Source organism: Pelophylax lessonae, assembly GCF_965119305.1.
Source record: "Pelophylax lessonae genome assembly, chromosome: 3".
Taxonomy (NCBI): Eukaryota; Metazoa; Chordata; class Amphibia; order Anura; family Ranidae; genus Pelophylax; species Pelophylax lessonae.
The window spans coordinates 45,783,569-45,803,536 of record NC_138770.1 but is presented as its reverse complement, the minus strand read 5'-3'; the positions used below and the strand labels follow the sequence as shown (position 1 = coordinate 45,803,536).

The 19,968-nt window shown below is 47.7% G+C and overlaps 1 protein-coding gene across 1 annotated transcript; it reads right to left on the bottom strand.

Moving 5' to 3' along the window:
* Nucleotides 1–1,539: 1,539 nt before the first annotated feature.
* Nucleotides 1,540–9,618, bottom strand: LOC309551543 (E3 ubiquitin-protein ligase TRIM7-like). Its single transcript, XM_082252168.1, has 2 exons — nucleotides 9,479–9,618; nucleotides 1,540–3,453 (listed from the first exon to the last, which is right to left on the bottom strand). The coding sequence occupies exon 2, from the start codon at nucleotides 3,449–3,451 to the stop codon at nucleotides 1,853–1,855; it is 1,599 nt and encodes a 532-aa protein (XP_082108294.1). The 5' UTR covers nucleotides 3,452–3,453; nucleotides 9,479–9,618; the 3' UTR covers nucleotides 1,540–1,852.
* Between the last annotated feature and the right edge of the window lie 10,350 nt (nucleotides 9,619–19,968).

Sequence of the window (19,968 nt, the reverse complement as noted above, 5' to 3'; positions counted from 1 at the left end):
ACATTGTTCTGTCCAGATTGCTAGATAATTAGTTCAGGTTAATTATGTTTCTGTGTACAAATTTATCTGCATATGATAATGTAATCAGGCAGAATGGAGGGATTGTGTACACTGTATGGGAGTGACTGAGTTTTTATTGGATTGTGAATTTCATGTCCTGTTCCCCACAAGGTCCACCTAGGAGGTAACCTTGTGGGGGAAAACTGTATAAAAAAGCAGCTGTACCATTAAACCTAGAGTTCTACTTCACCCTCAATCTAGAGTCCTGTCTCTTATTGGGGGATATGCTACAAGGGATTGCTATGCTCTTCATACTCCCTTGAATAATCACTAAGCTCTTATAAGAGCTTTTTCCTGTTCCTGCTTTTGTCTCTGGGGAAAGAGGTTCACCCACTGGAACCTGGAGCCTTGTATTAGGTCCAGAGTGGGTAGGAGACGGGGAGACCCCAACCAAGCTGCGGCGGTTCGTGGGGTCTGCAGTGGTTATGGTGTCTGGTGGAGTGCTTGGAGCCCTCGGGAAGCACTAGGAGCATCCGTCAACGGAGGTAACCATTCGGGGTGCCAGTTGATCCATTACACTAACACTGGCGCCAAACAGAATATTTAAACAAAGCTGCTGCACTGGTTCATTGCTGTCTGATCTACAGGGTGTCCCATGTAACCTGCAACCTGTTGCTCTGCTTGTCCATTTGTTGCTGACCCGGCCTGTCTTTGACTACACCTGAACTTCACCTGCACTGACCATGGCTTGTCCCCGGTATCCGTCTCTGCCTTCCTTTTTACCTGAGCCGCCTCACCATTACTGAATCTGGCCTGAACTCTGCCTAATCTCCTGGCTTTGGCTGCAACTTGTTCCTGTGCTTGTCCATTCGTTGCTGACCTGGGATACCTCTAACTATGTCTGAACTCTGCCTGCATGGATCACAGCTTGTCCCTGGTATCCGTCTCTGCCTTCCTTTATACCTGATCTGCCTTACCGTTGCTGACCCTGGCCTGAACTCTGACTACTCCTGTGTCTCCTGCTTGTACCTCCTCTGTCTATCTGCTAACGACATAACCTGCTTCCTTCTGTTCTTGGACCAGTCAAATGTCTGCTGACTAGTTGCCTGCCTACTAAGTACCTGTCTGCCAGCTTGGTACCCACATGCTGTCACCTGCCACTTGCCTTCCCGCCTTCTGCCTACCAGTGCAGCATTTATTGACATTTGCCATTTAATATCCAGCAGGTCCTGACCCTCTATTGGCCGTCCTGCCGGTCCTGTCAGGCCCCAGCCACTACCAGCCAATCCTGTTTCCTGGTTTGTCTTTGTGGACGCACAATCTACCTGCCTGCGCCGACGACTGGAAGAACTACAGGCACTCCTACCACACCGCGCCCTTTTGCTTTCTGTTACCTTACCAGGGGGCCTCAGGCCACAGATGTAAAAGAGGTCATCCTCATCACGTCAGGCCCCACCACCAGGTACGTGACAAATTGGCCCAAGCTGAACCAACATAACTATGTAAAAATTGCCATAGCTACACTTGACTTTAAACCTGGTCTAACCAGTGAAACACATCACAGGACGAGGTTCCGAGGTGGGACTCATTGTCTGGATCAATTAGGCTTGCTAGCCATGAATTTTACCACTGTATACATTTTTCAGGAAAGGCACAGATTAAGCCCCCAACCAGGCTCTTAGTACCTGGCTAGTTTGGAGGGTGACCCAATCCTAGCCTTCAGGACTGCGCATTCTGTGCTTCTTTGATAGCTAGAGGTGCAGAAATCTCAGGTTTAAATGCACTTTTTAATAAAACATTCTACACCCACTCTTACTGCTGAACATCCCACCAATCAGATACCAGTGTTGTCTCACATCTCTTGTTTCCCCCCGGATATCCTTATACAACCTTCCCATACACGTAATGCAACAAGCAGGGGCTCGGTGAAGGTGGCAGTGAAGGTGTGGAGGTGTCGGATTGGGTCACATAGATCATAAAAAGAGATCTGCCCGGCTTCGTAATCCAGGTATATCCTGACTCGCTCAATGCAGTTATTGTCAGCCAACTGGATCTTATTTCCGTCGTGGATCATCAAATACCGATCGTCAGTCCTGTGCAGGCACCAAGATTTGTTGTTGCTTCCAATGGCCGACTGGCTTTTAATTCCTTTTCTTTCTATACTGGGGTAACACATCCCCACTCGCCATTCGTCTGAGCCGCTGACGTCGGCATCCCAGTAATGGCGCCCTGAGGAGAAGCTGCGGCTGCTGAGAACTTGAGGAGCGTACTGAAACCTGTCTGGGGTTTCCGGGCGGTTCTGGCTTATGTCTGACCAGGATACAGTTTTTCGGTCATCCGATATGTGCAGGTAATAACCGGCCGTGTTTACGTCCAGTAGTATGTCCGCAATTTCCTGCACATAGCTTGCCCCGTTGATTCCAGATATTATATCTGATAAACCCGTGTGTAGCGTGTGAGAGATCAAAGCCACGTCCAGATCACCTGCGGTAACCAGAAATTTATTCTGTCTCTCTGTATCTTCATTATCTCCCTCCTCACCATCACACAAACCACCTTGGGCCGATTCCTGTAGGACAATCAGGGGGTCCGTTGAGTTGCACAGCTCCTCGATCTGACACATTTTCCTGGACAGCTCGTACTTCTTGACCTCCAGCTGCTGGATCAAATCAGAAACCGAACACGAGACCTGTTCCGCCTGCCTGGAGATCTCACCCTGGACCCTCATCTCTAGCTCTTCCAACTGTCTCTTGAGGTCTCTAAACAGGGCAGCGACTCTTTCCATTTCCTCAGAAGCTTTCCTTTGAACTTTTCTCTTGCGCTCCTGCAGATTTTGGGCCCTTTTTTCGGTCTTCTCCCGCTTTGTCCCCAGGTTCTGAATAGAGTTTTGCAATTGTTTTTTCATTTTTTCGGATGCCTCTTCGAGGGATTCGATTTGGTGCCCCTTGTGTTCTCCAATCAGACAGCAGGATACGCAGATGCTGGTAGCATCCTCGGTGCAGTAATAAACCAGGACCTTTTTATGGACGGGGCATTTCCTGTTTTCCAGCGAGGCGGTGGGGTCAGATAAGACGTGTTCTGGCGAGTTGCTGTGCACCTTCAGGTGACTGTCGCAAAGAGAAGCCTCGCAAAGCAGGCAGGACTTCACAGCAGGTACAGAGGCGTGAATACAGTAAGTACAGGAGATCCCGGTCTCCTTCTGTTGAGGCTGAGAAGAACGGAAGCTCTCCACAATGTTGCACAGCGTTATGTTTTTCTGTAGCGTCGGGCGACTCCTGAACCGTTTCCTGCACTCAGGACAAGCGTAATGCGCCGTGCCTTGCTGGGAATCCAGCACCCGATCAATACACACCCGGCAGAAGTTGTGTCCGCACCGGAGAGTCACGGGATCCATATAGATGTTTAGACAGATGGAACAGTCCAGCTCCTTCCTCAGATCCGCAGACGCCATCGCTGACAGCAGAAGAAAAAAATAAATAAAAGTGAAAAATCCCTGAAATCCAGAATCCGGGGTAAGTGTGTCAGTGAAGGTGCGTATGTCAGGGGTTGTAGTTCATGGAATGTTGTCAGGAAAAGAGGAGAGTGTGGGCTGAGGAAGAGATGATGGAATTGATGGAGAGGGTTTTACTGGACACCAACCTGAAGATTCTATCTAGTGATGAGCTCATAAAGATGATGAGTTAAAGGGAACCTGTCCTTTGCCTATTCAGGGCAATCTTTCGGGTTTTTCTAGATAGCAAAATCACTTTGCTGCCAGTACTTCTCCTTTTTGGTTGCCCCGTTCACCTGCTGGTGAGAAGTGGTGTGGCCACCAGGGGGGGGGGGGGGGGCTTTTGTTTAGCTGCACGTATGGGCAATTATAGACTGCACTGATGGGCAATGATAGGCTGCACCGATGGCCACTGATATGCTACACCTATGGGCACTGATAAGGCTACACTGATGGGCAATGATAGGCTGAACTTATGGGCTGCACTGATGGGCAATAATAAGCCTGCACTGATGGGCAATAATAGGCTACAATTATGGGCCCTGATGAGGCAGCACTAATAGGCTGCACTGATGAGGCCATGTTTAGGGGTAGACTTAAGGCTGGCTAGTGCCTCAGGACATAAAATTCTGAGTCCTGCCCCCCAGAGCATATTATACCCCGTGACACCTCCCTTATATAACCCTCAGGACACCCCCATTTATACCCCTCAAACCATACCCTAACCCATGACACCCTCATATATACCGCATGACACCCCCCCCATGTACCCCTCACATCATATCATACTCCATGACACACCTGTACCTCTCACACTATATCACACACCATGATACCCCCAATCATACCCCTCACACCATATCCTAACCCATGACACCCTCCTCTATACCCCCACACCAAGTGACACCCCATATATACTCCCCTCACATCATATAACATCCCCATATATACCCCTCGCATCATATCACACCCCCATATATACCCCTCACATCATATAACATCCCCATATATACCCCTCACATCATATCACATCCCCATATATACCCCTCACATCATATCACACCCCCATATATACCCCTCACATCATATCACACCCCCCATATATACCCCTCACATCATATCACACCCCCCATATATACCCCTCACATCATATCACACCCCTATATATACCCCTCACATCATATAACATCCTCATATATACCCCTCACATCATATCACACCCCATATATACCCCTCACATCATATCACACCCCAATATATACCCCTCACATCATATCACAACCCCATATATACCCCTCACATCATATCACACCCCCATATATACCCCTCACATCATATAACACCCCCCATATATACCCCTCACATCATATCACACCCCTATATATACCCCTCACATCATATAACAACCCCATATATACCCCTCACATCATATCACACCCCTATATATACCCCTCACATCATATAACAACCCCATATATACCCCTCACATCATATAACACCCCCATATATACCCCTCACATCATATCACACCCCCATATATACCCCTCACATCATATAACATCCTCATATATACCCCTCACATCATATAACATCCTCATATATACCCCTCACATCATATAACATCCTCATATATACCCCTCACATCATATCACAACCCCATATATACCCCTCACATCATATCACACCCCCATATATACCCCTCACATCATATAACACCCCCATATATACCCCTCACATCATATAACACCCCCATATATACCCCTCACATCATATCACACCCCCATATATACCCCTCACATCATATAACACCCCCATATATACCCCTCACATCATATAACACCCCCATATATACCCCTCACATCATATCACATCCCATATATACCCCTCACATCATATCACACCCCCATATATACCCCTCACATCATATAACATCCCCATATATACCCCTCACATCATATAACACCCCCATATATACCCCTCCCATCATACAACACCCCCATATATACCCCTCACATCATATCACATCCCATATATACCCCTCACATCATATCACACCCCCATATATACCCCTCACATCATATAACACCCCCATATATACCCCTCACATCATATCACATCCCATATATACCCCTCACATCATATCACACCCCCATATATACCCCTCACATCATATAACATCCCCATATATACCCCTCACATCATATAACACCCCCATATATACCCCTCCCATCATACAACACCCCCATATATACCCCTCACATCATATCACACCCCATATATACCCCTCACATCATATCACACCCCCATATATACCCCTCACATCATATCACACCCCCATATATACCCCTCACATCATATCACACCCCCATATATACCCCTCACATCATATCACACCCCCATATATACCCCTCACATCATATCACATCCCATATATACCCCTCACATCATATCACACCCCCATATATACCCCTCACATCATATCACACCCCCCATATATACCCCTCACATCATATCACACCCCCATATATACCCCTCACATCATATCACACCCCATATATACCCCTCACATCATATCACATCCCCATATATACCCCTCACATCATATAACACCCCCATATATACCCCTCCCATCATACAACACCCCCATATATACCCCTCACATCATATCACACCCCATATATACCCCTCACATCATATCACACCCCCATATATACCCCTCACATCATATCACACCCCCATATATACCCCTCACATCATATCACACCCCCATATATACCCCTCACATCATATCACACCCCCATATATACCCCTCACATCATATCACATCCCATATATACCCCTCACATCATATCACACCCCCATATATACCCCTCACATCATATCACACCCCCCATATATACCCCTCACATCATATCACACCCCCATATATACCCCTCACATCATATCACACCCCCATATATACCCCTCACATCATATCACACCCCCATATATACCCCTCACATCATATCACACCCCCCATATATACCCCTCACATCATATCACACCCCCATATATACCCCTCACATCATATCACACCCCATATATACCCCTCACATCATATCACATCCCCATATATACCCCTCACATCATATAACACCCCCATATATACCCCTCCCATCATACAACACCCCCATATATACCCCTCACATCATATCACACCCCATATATACCCCTCACATCATATCACACCCCCATATATACCCCTCACATCATATCACACCCCCATATATACCCCTCACATCATATCACACCCCCATATATACCCCTCACATCATATCACACCCCCATATATACCCCTCACATCATATCACATCCCATATATACCCCTCACATCATATCACACCCCCATATATACCCCTCACATCATATCACACCCCCCATATATACCCCTCACATCATATCACACCCCCATATATACCCCTCACATCATATCACACCCCCATATATACCCCTCACATCATATCACACCCCCATATATACCCCTCACATCATATCACACCCCCCATATATACCCCTCACATCATATCACACCCCCATATATACCCCTCACATCATATCACATCCCATATATACCCCTCACATCATATCACACCCCCATATATACCCCTCACATCATATCACACCCCCCATATATACCCCTCACATCATATCACACCCCCATATATACCCCTCACATCATATCACACCCCCATATATACCCCTCACATCATATCACACCCCCATATATACCCCTCACATCATATCACACCCCCCATATATACCCCTCACATCATATCACACCCCCATATATACCCCTCACATCATATCACACCCCATATATACCCCTCACATCATATCACATCCCCATATATACCCCTCACATCATATAACACCCCCATATATACCCCTCCCATCATACAACACCCCCATATATACCCCTCACATCATATCACACCCCATATATACCCCTCACATCATATCACACCCCCATATATACCCCTCACATCATATCACACCCCCATATATACCCCTCACATCATATCACACCCCCCATATATACCCCTCACATCATATCACACCCCCATATATACCCCTCACATCATATCACATCCCATATATACCCCTCACATCATATCACACCCCCATATATACCCCTCACATCATATCACACCCCCCATATATACCCCTCACATCATATCACACCCCCATATATACCCCTCACATCATATCACACCCCCATATATACCCCTCACATCATATCACACCCCCATATATACCCCTCACATCATATCACACCCCCATATATACCCCTCACATCATATCACACCCCCATATATACCCCTCACATCATATCACACCCCATATATACCCCTCACATCATATCACATCCCCATATATACCCCTCACATCATATAACACCCCCATATATACCCCTCCCATCATACAACACCCCCATATATACCCCTCACATCATATCACACCCCATATATACCCCTCACATCATATCACACCCCCATATATACCCCTCACATCATATCACACCCCCATATATACCCCTCACATCATATCACACCCCCATATATACCCCTCACATCATATCACACCCCCATATATACCCCTCACATCATATCACACCCCCATATATACCCCTCACATCATATCACATCCCATATATACCCCTCACATCATATCACACCCCCATATATACCCCTCACATCATATCACACCCCCCATATATACCCCTCACATCATATCACACCCCCATATATACCCCTCACATCATATCACACCCCCATATATACCCCTCACATCATATCACACCCCCATATATACCCCTCACATCATATCACACCCCCATATATACCCCTCACATCATATCACACCCCATATATACCCCTCACATCATATCACATCCCCATATATACCCCTCACATCATATAACACCCCCATATATACCCCTCCCATCATACAACACCCCCATATATACCCCTCACATCATATCACACCCCATATATACCCCTCACATCATATCACACCCCCATATATACCCCTCACATCATATCACACCCCCATATATACCCCTCACATCATATCACACCCCCATATATACCCCTCACATCATATCACACCCCCATATATACCCCTCACATCATATCACACCCCCATATATACCCCTCACATCATATCACATCCCATATATACCCCTCACATCATATCACACCCCCATATATACCCCTCACATCATATCACACCCCCCATATATACCCCTCACATCATATCACACCCCCATATATACCCCTCACATCATATCACACCCCCATATATACCCCTCACATCATATCACACCCCCATATATACCCCTCACATCATATCACACCCCCATATATACCCCTCACATCATATCACATCCCCATATATACCCCTCACATCATATCACATCCCCATATATACCCCTCACATCATATCACACCCCCATATATACCCCTCACATCATATCACACCCCCATATATACCCCTCACATCATATCACATCCTCATATATACCCCTCACATCATATAACATCCTCATATATACCCCTCACATCATATAACATCCTCATATATACCCCTCACATCATATCACACCCCCATATATACCCCTCACATCATATCACACCCCCATATATACCCCTCACATCATATAACATCCTCATATATACCCCTCACATCATATAACATCCTCATATATACCCCTCACACCCTATTCCACCCCATGACACCCCTCTATGTATCCCTCATTCCATGTCCTTCACACCCTAATACATTCCTCTCGAATAATTTCCAACCTTATAATCCCCCCCATACACCCCTCCCTTCCTACCCCACCCTCCTATGTCCTCCCCACAAATTCTCACCTGCACCCCTCACTCCCCATAACACCCCCAACACAGCAAACCCCCCACCATAGACACTGCTGTACACAATACCCACCAACACTACTACAGACCCCACTTCCGGTCTAGGGGGTTACACTTCCGCCGCCTGTACATCACACACACACCTACTTCCTTGTTACCATAGTTACAGCCAGATCGATGAGGGCGACAACTTTCCGGCAGACTAAATTCTGATTTATGAAACTTTCTGATGACAGCTTACCGAAACATCGAAAAATGTAAAAAAAATAATACATATGATAAGCAAATCTTATCACTATGTCCCCAGTAAGAGAGAGGTCGGCGGCCATTTTTCTGTAGCACACAAGAGAGGATCAGGGCCAATGGTGAGTAAGAAAAGGAGCGTACGCAACGTGTGCGTGAAGCCGCAGCGGCCATATTAGAAGAGGGAAGAGTTCCCTCCTATTTAATTTTCCTGTACTATGATGGAGTATATAAATATATATTGTAATAAGTGAGATTCAAGAATCCTGGGAAGTAAAATAATTCAGATTTTAGACTTTTAAAGCAATAAATAAAACGAACTGGAATTGGAGAGGTATAAATAGATGAGATAAAATAATATGTTATACTCATGTGCAAATAACACAAAATATACATGTATCTCCAGTCAGTGGGGAAGGATTAGAACCCCTGTAAGGTTATTACTGCCATCCAGAGCTCCATTAGTTACATTTCCCATCACATCCTGTCCCGGTGACAACATTTCACCAGACAGGAAGTAAGGGGAAATAACTGCAATACGGAAAGAAATAAAAACCTGTCAGGGGTTCTAACCTTCCTCCCCTAAAGAAAAGTATTTTTATTTCTCTCTGCGTTGCTGTTGGAGATTTCCCCTCACTTCCTGTCTGGTGAAACGTTGTCACCGGGACAGAATGTAAGGGGAAATCTGTGAGAGCAGCTCCGGATAGGAGATACACTATATTACCAAAAGTATTGGGACGCCTGCCTTTACACGCACATGAACTTTAATAGCATCCCAGTCTTAGTCTGTAGGCATACCTCCCAACTGTCCCGAATCCTGCGGGACCTTCCCGGAATTTCAACCAAGTCCCGGAGTCCCGCAGGTCTGGGCTGTATGCCGCAGCAGAAGGCCCAAACAAGTTCTCGGCTCCTCTAACTTAACCACTTCCGGACCGCCCGCCGCGTATTTAGGTCGCTACTTTGACGTTAACCACCTAAGGACCAGGCCTATTTCTGACACTTGTCGTTTATAAGTTAAAAATCTGAATTTTTAGCCAGAAAATTACTTAGAACCGCCAAACATTATGTAAGAGACATCCTTGATGAAAATCTTCTCCAAAGCACTCTGGACCTCAGACTGGGGCAAAGGTTCATCTTCCAGCAAGACAACAACCATAAGTACACAGCCAAGATAACAAAGGAGTGGCTACGGGACAACCCTATGAATGTCCTTGAATGGCCCAGCCAGAGCCCAGACCTGAACCCGATTGAACATCTATGGGGAGATCTGAAAATGGCTGGGCACCGACGCTCCCCATCCAACCTGATGGAGCTTGAGAGCTCCTGCAAAGAAGAATGGGAGAAACTGCCCAAAAATAGGTGTGCCAAGCTTGTGGCATCACACTCAAAAATACTTGAGGCTGTAATTGGTGCCAAAGGAGCTTCACCAAAGTATTGAGCAAAGGGTGTGAATACTTATGTACATGGGATTTTTTTTTTTTTTTTAATTACATTTGCAAAGATTTAAACAAGCGTCTTTCACATTGTCATTATGGGGTATTGTTTGTAGAATTTTGAGGAAATGAATACATTTAATCCATTTTGGAATAAGGCTGTAACATAACAAAATGTGGAAAAAGTGAAGCGCTGTGAATACTTTCCGGATGCACTCTATAAGACACATATCAGTAAACTAAGATTATCACAATAATGCAGGGGCCATAACATTTTGCTATGTACTTACAACACCATAAAAGTCTTGCCTGCAGTTTCCCCTCCTGACGGATTATGGAGCCCCCCCCATGTAGTACCATTCAATTGTTATGGTCTTAAATCACTGTCTTCAGGGGGGAAACATGTCCCTGCTGTAGGAGGTGTTGTTTTGCCTATGTAAAAGAAATCTCCAGTTGTAAGAGTATAATCATAAAATTCTTCCCATTTTCCTAATTGGTTGTTGAGTGCCTAAAAAAAGGGCCACGTGCAATTCCATTGCCTTTCAATCAATTATAGGCAGCAGAAGATGCTTCCCGACGCGTTTCACAGGGAGCTTCTTTAGGGGATCAGGGCACTGATAATATCCATATTTTTTATGGTTATTATTGTGGTTCACTATTTTAGCACTGCACTTTCTGTTCACTATTTTCCACAGGATGAAGGATGAGGATTTTGGTGCTGTTCATCTCTGCGTAGAGTTAGCATGTGGTGTCATAGTGTCAGGAACCAGGCTGGAGGCTGAGGTGACGAGAGGGCTCCCCTTGCGGCTGAGTGCAGAGCACCCCTGGAGATGGTGATAGAAGGTGCTGTGCCCAAAGGTGCACGGGTTGCCTACAGGTGTAGCTACTTCAGGAATCGGATCTGTACTGGATAAGGTGGTCACCACCACTGGAAGTGCAGGCAGGTCAATGCAATCAAGGTCAGTAGCCAGGCCGAGGGTCAAACACGGGAGGTCAATCAGGAACAGAGGCAGGTAGAGTAGTCGGGATCAAGCCAAGGTCAAACAGGAGGAATCAATCAGGAGCAGGCAGGAGAAAGTCCATAAAGCAAGCCAGGTTCAGAGCCAGGAGATAAGCCAGAGCAGGTCAAGGATAGCCGGGTCGGTAACGGGTAATCAAGCTGAAGTTCAAGGCACAAGGAACACCGGTACTAGCTGAAGGTAATCCAGCAATGAATGATAGCCAGTGCTGAGTTTATATAGGCAGTGAATGCTGGTAATTAGCACTAATTAACATGCGCCGCTGCTTGCGCCATCGCGTACCAATTGCTAACGCGCATGCGCGGCCATCTTTGGCATTGGAATATTTGGCAGTTCTGCTCAAAGTTCTTCCCTGACACATAGCATCATATTGTTCCGTGGTGTGCTGACATCTTGTGGCCGTTTTGGATCACTACAACTTGTTGACAATGATTACAATGGCCAATAAGTTGGCTTCTTAAAGGTCCATAGAAAACACTCAATGGTGGAAGTTTTTTTACATAGCAGAGCAAACTGAGGAAGAGAGGTGGGTGCGGGGAGGGGGGTCTGTGAAAACGTCTACAGAAGTAGAAGACAAAACACAAAGTTTCAGTCAACATGCTTTACTCTTTGTAACAAGATGTTCCTCACTATGACCAGAGGCCTGCGCCTGCCCTGCAGCAGGGAGGTATGGACGGGCATGTCAGGTTTGGCAAGATGTTTGAGATCATTTTACCATCTCTTCATTCCAGAAGATTTCTATTACAGAGTCACACAATATAAGGGATATTTTCTGTCGAAACAAGAAAGAAAGAAAGAGAGATAACGATTAGACAGACAGACAGAAAGACAGATAGATAGATAGATAGATAGATAGATAGATAGATAGATAGATAGATAGATAGATAGATAGATAGATAGATAGATAGATAGATAGATAGATAGATAGATAGATAGATAGATAGATAGATAGATAGATAGATAGATAGATAGATAGAAGGCTGGCCATACAAAATTTTCTAATTTAATTTCCTTTAAATTTACCTTCAACTATGTAGCGAAAGGGCCGGTCTGATTGCATATGAATTGAAAAGTGTTTAGGTCTGACCTCATATTATATTATCATTTTGGTAAATCTAAAAGAAATCTATAGAAGGAAATTGTATAATGTGAAAGATTGACTCTGTACCTCTTTGGACACTGAATCTGTACCCCCTGTGATACTGATTCTGTACCCCCTGTGATACTGATTCTGTACCCCCTGTGATACTGACCCTGTACCCCCTGTAACACTGACACTGTACCCCCTGTGATACTGACCCTGTACCCCCTGTGACACTGACCCTGTACCCCCTGTGATACTGACCCTGTACCCCCTGTAACACTGACACTATACCCCCTGTGATACTGATCCTGTACCTCCTTTGACACTGACCCTGTGATACTGATTCTGTACCCCCTGTGACACGCCGGCCGAGAAGGCAAGGAAAGAAAGTAAATTGAACCACATATTCCTTTGATAGATAGATAGATAGATAGATAGATAGATAGATAGATAGATAGATAGATAGATAGATAGATAGATAGATAGATAGATAGATAGATAGATAGATAGATAGATAGATAGATAGATAGATAGATAGATAGAAATTAGGTGGAACATTGACTCTGTACCTCTTTGGACACTGAATCTGTACCTCCTGGTACATTGACCCTGTACCCCCTGTGACACTGACCCTGTACCCCCTGTGATACTGACCCTGTACCACCATGTGATACTGACCCTGTACCCCCTGTGATACTGACCCTGCACCCCCTGTGATACTGATTCTGTACCCCCTGTGATACTGATTCTGTACCCCCTGTGATACTGACCCTGTACCCCCTGTGACACTGACTCTGTACCCCCTGTGATACTGACCCAGTACCCCCTGTGATGCTGACCCTGTACCCCCTGTGACACTGACTCTGTACCCCCTGTGATACTGATTCTGTACCCCCTGTGATACTGACCCTGTACCCCCTGTGACACTGACACTGTACCCCCTGTGACACTGACCCTGTACCCCCTGTGATGCTGACCCTGTACCCCCTGTGACACTGACTCTGTACCCCCTGTGATACTGATTCTGTACCCCCTGTGATACTGACCCTGTACCCCCTGTGACACTGACACTGTACCCCCTGTGACACTGACCCTGTACCCCCTGTGATGCTGACCCTGTACCCCCTGTGACGCTGACTCTGTACCCCCTGTGACACTGACCCTGTACCCCCTGTGATACTGACCCTGTACCCCATGTGACACTGACCCTCTACCCCCTGTGATACTGATTCTGTACCCCTTCTGTGATACTGACCCTGTACCCCCTGTGATACTGACCCAGTACCTCCTTTGACACTGACCCTGTACCCCCTGTGATACTGACCCTGTACCCCCTGTGACACTGACACTGTACCCCCTGTGACACTGACACTGTACCCCCTGTGACACTGACCCTGTACCCCCTGTGATGCTGACCCTGTACCCCCTGTGACGCTGACTCTGTACCCCCTGTGACACTGACCCTGTACCCCCTGTGATACTGACCCTATACCCCATGTGACACTGACCCTCTACCCCCTGTGATACTGATTCTGTACCCCTTCTGTGATACTGACCCTGTACCCCCTGTGATACTGACCCAGTACCTCCTTTGACACTGACCCTGTACCCCCTGTGATACTGACCCTGTACCCCCTGTGATACTGACCCAGTACCTCCTTTGACACTGACCCTGTACCCCCTGTGATACTGACCCAGTACCTCCTTTGACACTGACCCTATACCCCTTCTGTGATACTGACCCTGTACCCCCTGTGATACTGATTCTGTACCCCCTGTGATACTGATTCTGTACCCCCTGTGATACTGATTCTGTACCCCCTGTGATACGGATTCTGTACCCCCTGTGATACTGACCCTGTACCCCCTGTAACACTGACACTGTACCCCCTGTGATACTGACCCTGTACCCCCTGTGACACTGACCCTGTACCCCCTGTGATACTGACCCTGTACCCCCTGTAACACTGACACTATACCCCCTGTGATACTGATCCTGTACCTCCTTTGACACTGACCCTGTGATACTGATTCTGTACCCCCTGTGACACGCCGGCCGAGAAGGCAAGGAAAGAAAGTAAATTGAACCACATATTCCTTTGATAGATAGATAGATAGATAGATAGATAGATAGATAGATAGATAGATAGATAGATAGATAGATAGATAGATAGATAGATAGATAGATAGATAGATAGATAGATAGATAGAAATTAGGTGGAAGATTGACTCTGTACCTCTTTGGACACTGAATCTGTACCCCCTGTGATACTGATTCTGTACCCCCTGTGATACTGATTCTGTACCCCCTGTGATACTGATTCTGTACCCCCTGTGATACTGACCCTGTACCCCCTGTAACACTGACACTGTACCCCCTGTGATACTGACCCTGTACCCCCTGTGACACTGACCCTGTACCCCCTGTGATACTGACCCTGTACCCCCTGTAACACTGACACTATACCCCCTGTGATACTGATCCTGTACCTCCTTTGACACTGACCCTGTGATACTGATTCTGTACCCCCTGTGACACGCCGGCCGAGAAGGCAAGGAAAGAAAGTAAATTGAACCACATATTCCTTTGATAGATAGATAGATAGATAGATAGATAGATAGATAGATAGATAGATAGATAGATAGATAGATAGATAGATAGATAGATAGATAGATAGAAATTAGGTGGAACATTGACTCTGTACCTCTTTGGACACTGAATCTGTACCTCCTGGTACATTGACCCTGTACCCCCTGTGACACTGACCCTGTACCCCCTGTGATACTGACCCTGTACCACCATGTGATACTGACCCTGTACCCCCTGTGATACTGACCCTGCACCCCCTGTGATACTGATTCTGTACCCCCTGTGATACTGATTCTGTACCCCCTGTGATACTGACCCTGTACCCCCTGTGACACTGACTCTGTACCCCCTGTGATACTGACCCAGTACCCCCTGTGATGCTGACCCTGTACCCCCTGTGACACTGACTCTGTACCCCCTGTGATACTGATTCTGTACCCCCTGTGATACTGACCCTGTACCCCCTGTGACACTGACACTGTACCCCCTGTGACACTGACCCTGTACCCCCTGTGATGCTGACCCTGTACCCCCTGTGACACTGACTCTGTACCCCCTGTGATACTGATTCTGTACCCCCTGTGATACTGACCCTGTACCCCCTGTGACACTGACACTGTACCCCCTGTGACACTGACCCTGTACCCCCTGTGATGCTGACCCTGTACCCCCTGTGACGCTGACTCTGTACCCCCTGTGACACTGACCCTGTACCCCCTGTGATACTGACCCTGTACCCCATGTGACACTGACCCTCTACCCCCTGTGATACTGATTCTGTACCCCTTCTGTGATACTGACCCTGTACCCCCTGTGATACTGACCCAGTACCTCCTTTGACACTGACCCTGTACCCCCTGTGATACTGACCCTGTACCCCCTGTGACACTGACACTGTACCCCCTGTGACACTGACACTGTACCCCCTGTGACACTGACCCTGTACCCCCTGTGATGCTGACCCTGTACCCCCTGTGACGCTGACTCTGTACCCCCTGTGACACTGACCCTGTACCCCCTGTGATACTGACCCTATACCCCATGTGACACTGACCCTCTACCCCCTGTGATACTGATTCTGTACCCCTTCTGTGATACTGACCCTGTACCTCCTTTGACACTGACCCTGTACCCCCTGTGATACTGACCCTGTACCCCCTGTGATACTGACCCAGTACCTCCTTTGACACTGACCCTGTACCCCCTGTGATACTGACCCAGTACCTCCTTTGACACTGACCCTATACCCCTTCTGTGATACTGACCCTGTACCCCCTGTGATACTGATTCTGTACCCCCTGTGATACTGATTCTGTACCCCCTGTGATACTGATTCTGTACCCCCTGTGATACTGATTCTGTACCCCCTGTGATACTGACCCTGTACCCCCTGTAACACTGACACTGTACCCCCTGTGATACTGACCCTGTACCCCCTGTGACACTGACCCTGTACCCCCTGTGATACTGACCCTGTACCCCCTGTAACACTGACACTATACCCCCTGTGATACTGATCCTGTACCTCCTTTGACACTGACCCTGTGATACTGATTCTGTACCCCCTGTGACACGCCGGCCGAGAAGGCAAGGAAAGAAAGTAAATTGAACCACATATTCCTTTGATAGATAGATAGATAGATAGATAGATAGATAGATAGATAGATAGATAGATAGATAGATAGATAGATAGATAGATAGATAGATAGATAGATAGATAGATAGATAGATAGATAGATAGAAATTAGGTGGAAGATTGACTCTGTACCTCTTTGGACACTGAATCTGTACCTCCTGGTACATTGACCCTGTACCCCCTGTGACACTGACCCTGTACCCCCTGTGATACTGACCCTGTACCACCATGTGATACTGACCCTGTACCCCCTGTGATACTGACCCTGCAACCCCTGTGATACTGATTCTGTACCCCCTGTGATACTGATTCTGTACCCCCTGTGATACTGACCCTGTACCCCCTGTGACACTGACTCTGTACCCCCTGTGATACTGACCCAGTACCCCCTGTGATGCTGACCCTGTACCCCCTGTGACACTGACTCTGTACCCCCTGTGATACTGATTCTGTACCCCCTGTGATACTGACCCTGTACCCCCTGTGACACTGACACTGTACCCCCTGTGACACTGACCCTGTACCCCCTGTGATGCTGACCCTGTACCCCCTGTGACACTGACTCTGTACCCCCTGTGATACTGATTCTGTACCCCCTGTGATACTGACCCTGTACCCCCTGTGACACTGACACTGTACCCCCTGTGACACTGACCCTGTACCCCCTGTGATGCTGACCCTGTACCCCCTGTGACGCTGACTCTGTACCCCCTGTGACACTGACCCTGTACCCCCTGTGATACTGACCCTGTACCCCATGTGACACTGACCCTCTACCCCCTGTGATACTGATTCTGTACCCCTTCTGTGATACTGACCCTGTACCCCCTGTGATACTGACCCAGTACCTCCTTTGACACTGACCCTGTACCCCCTGTGATACTGACCCTGTACCCCCTGTGACACTGACACTGTACCCCCTGTGACACTGACACTGTACCCCCTGTGACACTGACCCTGTACCCCCTGTGATGCTGACCCTGTACCCCCTGTGACGCTGACTCTGTACCCCCTGTGACACTGACCCTGTACCCCCTGTGATACTGACCCTGTACCCCCTGTGATACTGACCCTGTACCCCCTGTGATAGTGATTCTGTACCCCATGTGACACTGACCCTCTACCCCCTGTGATACTGATTCTGTACCCCTTCTGTGATACTGACCCTGTACCCCCTGTGATACTGACCCAGTACCTCCTTTGACACTGACCCTGTACCCCCTGTGATACTGACCCTGTACCCCCTGTGATACTGACCCAGTACCTCCTTTGACACTGACCCTGTACCCCCTGTGATACTGACCCAGTACCTCCTTTGACACTGACCCTGTACCCCTTCTGTGATACTGACCCTGTACCCCCTGTGATACTGACCCAGTACCTCCTTTGACACTGACCCTGTACCCCCTGTGATACTGACCCTGTACCCCCTGTGACACTGACACTGTACCCCCTGTGACACTGACACTGTACCCCCTGTGACACTGACCCTGTACCCCCTGTGATGCTGACCCTGTACCCCCTGTGACGCTGACTCTGTACCCCCTGTGACACTGACCCTGTACCCCATGTGACACTGACCCTCTACCCCCTGTGATACTGATTCTGTACCCCTTCTGTGATACTGACCCTGTACCCCCTGTGATACTGACCCAGTACCTCCTTTGACACTGACCCTGTACCCCCTGTGATACTGACCCTGTACCCCCTGTGACACTGACACTGTACCCCCTGTAACACTGACCCTGTACCCCCTGGGACACTGACCCTGTACCCCCTGTGACACTGACTCTGTACCCCCTGTGATACTGACCCAGTACCTCCTTTGACACTGACCCTGTACCCCCTGTGATACTGACCCAGTACCTCCTTTGACACTGACCCTGTACCCCCTGTGATACTGACCCTGTACCCCCTGTGACACTCACACTGTACCCCCTGTGATACTGACCCTGTACCACCATGTGATACTGACCCTGTACCCCCTGTGATACTGACCCTGCACCCCCTGTGATACTGATTCTGTACCCCCTGTGATACTGATTCTGTACCCCCTGTGATACTGACCCTGTACCCCCTGTGACACTGACTCTGTACCCCCTGTGATACTGATTCTGTACCCCCTGTGATACTGACCCTGTACCCCCTGTGACACTGACACTGTACCCCCTGTGACACTGACCCTGTACCCCCTGTGATGCTGACCCTGTACCCCCTGTGACACTGACTCTGTACCCCCTGTGATACTGATTCTGTACCCCCTGTGATACTGACCCTGTACCCCCTGTGACACTGACACTGTACCCCCTGTGACACTGACCCTGTACCCCCTGTGATGCTGACCCTGTACCCCCTGTGACGCTGACTCTGTACCCCCTGTGACACTGACCCTGTACCCCCTGTGATACTGACCCTGTACCCCATGTGACACTGACCCTCTACCCCCTGTGATACTGATTCTGTACCCCTTCTGTGATACTGACCCTGTACCCCCTGTGATACTGACCCAGTACCTCCTTTGACACTGACCCTGTACCCCCTGTGATACTGACCCTGTA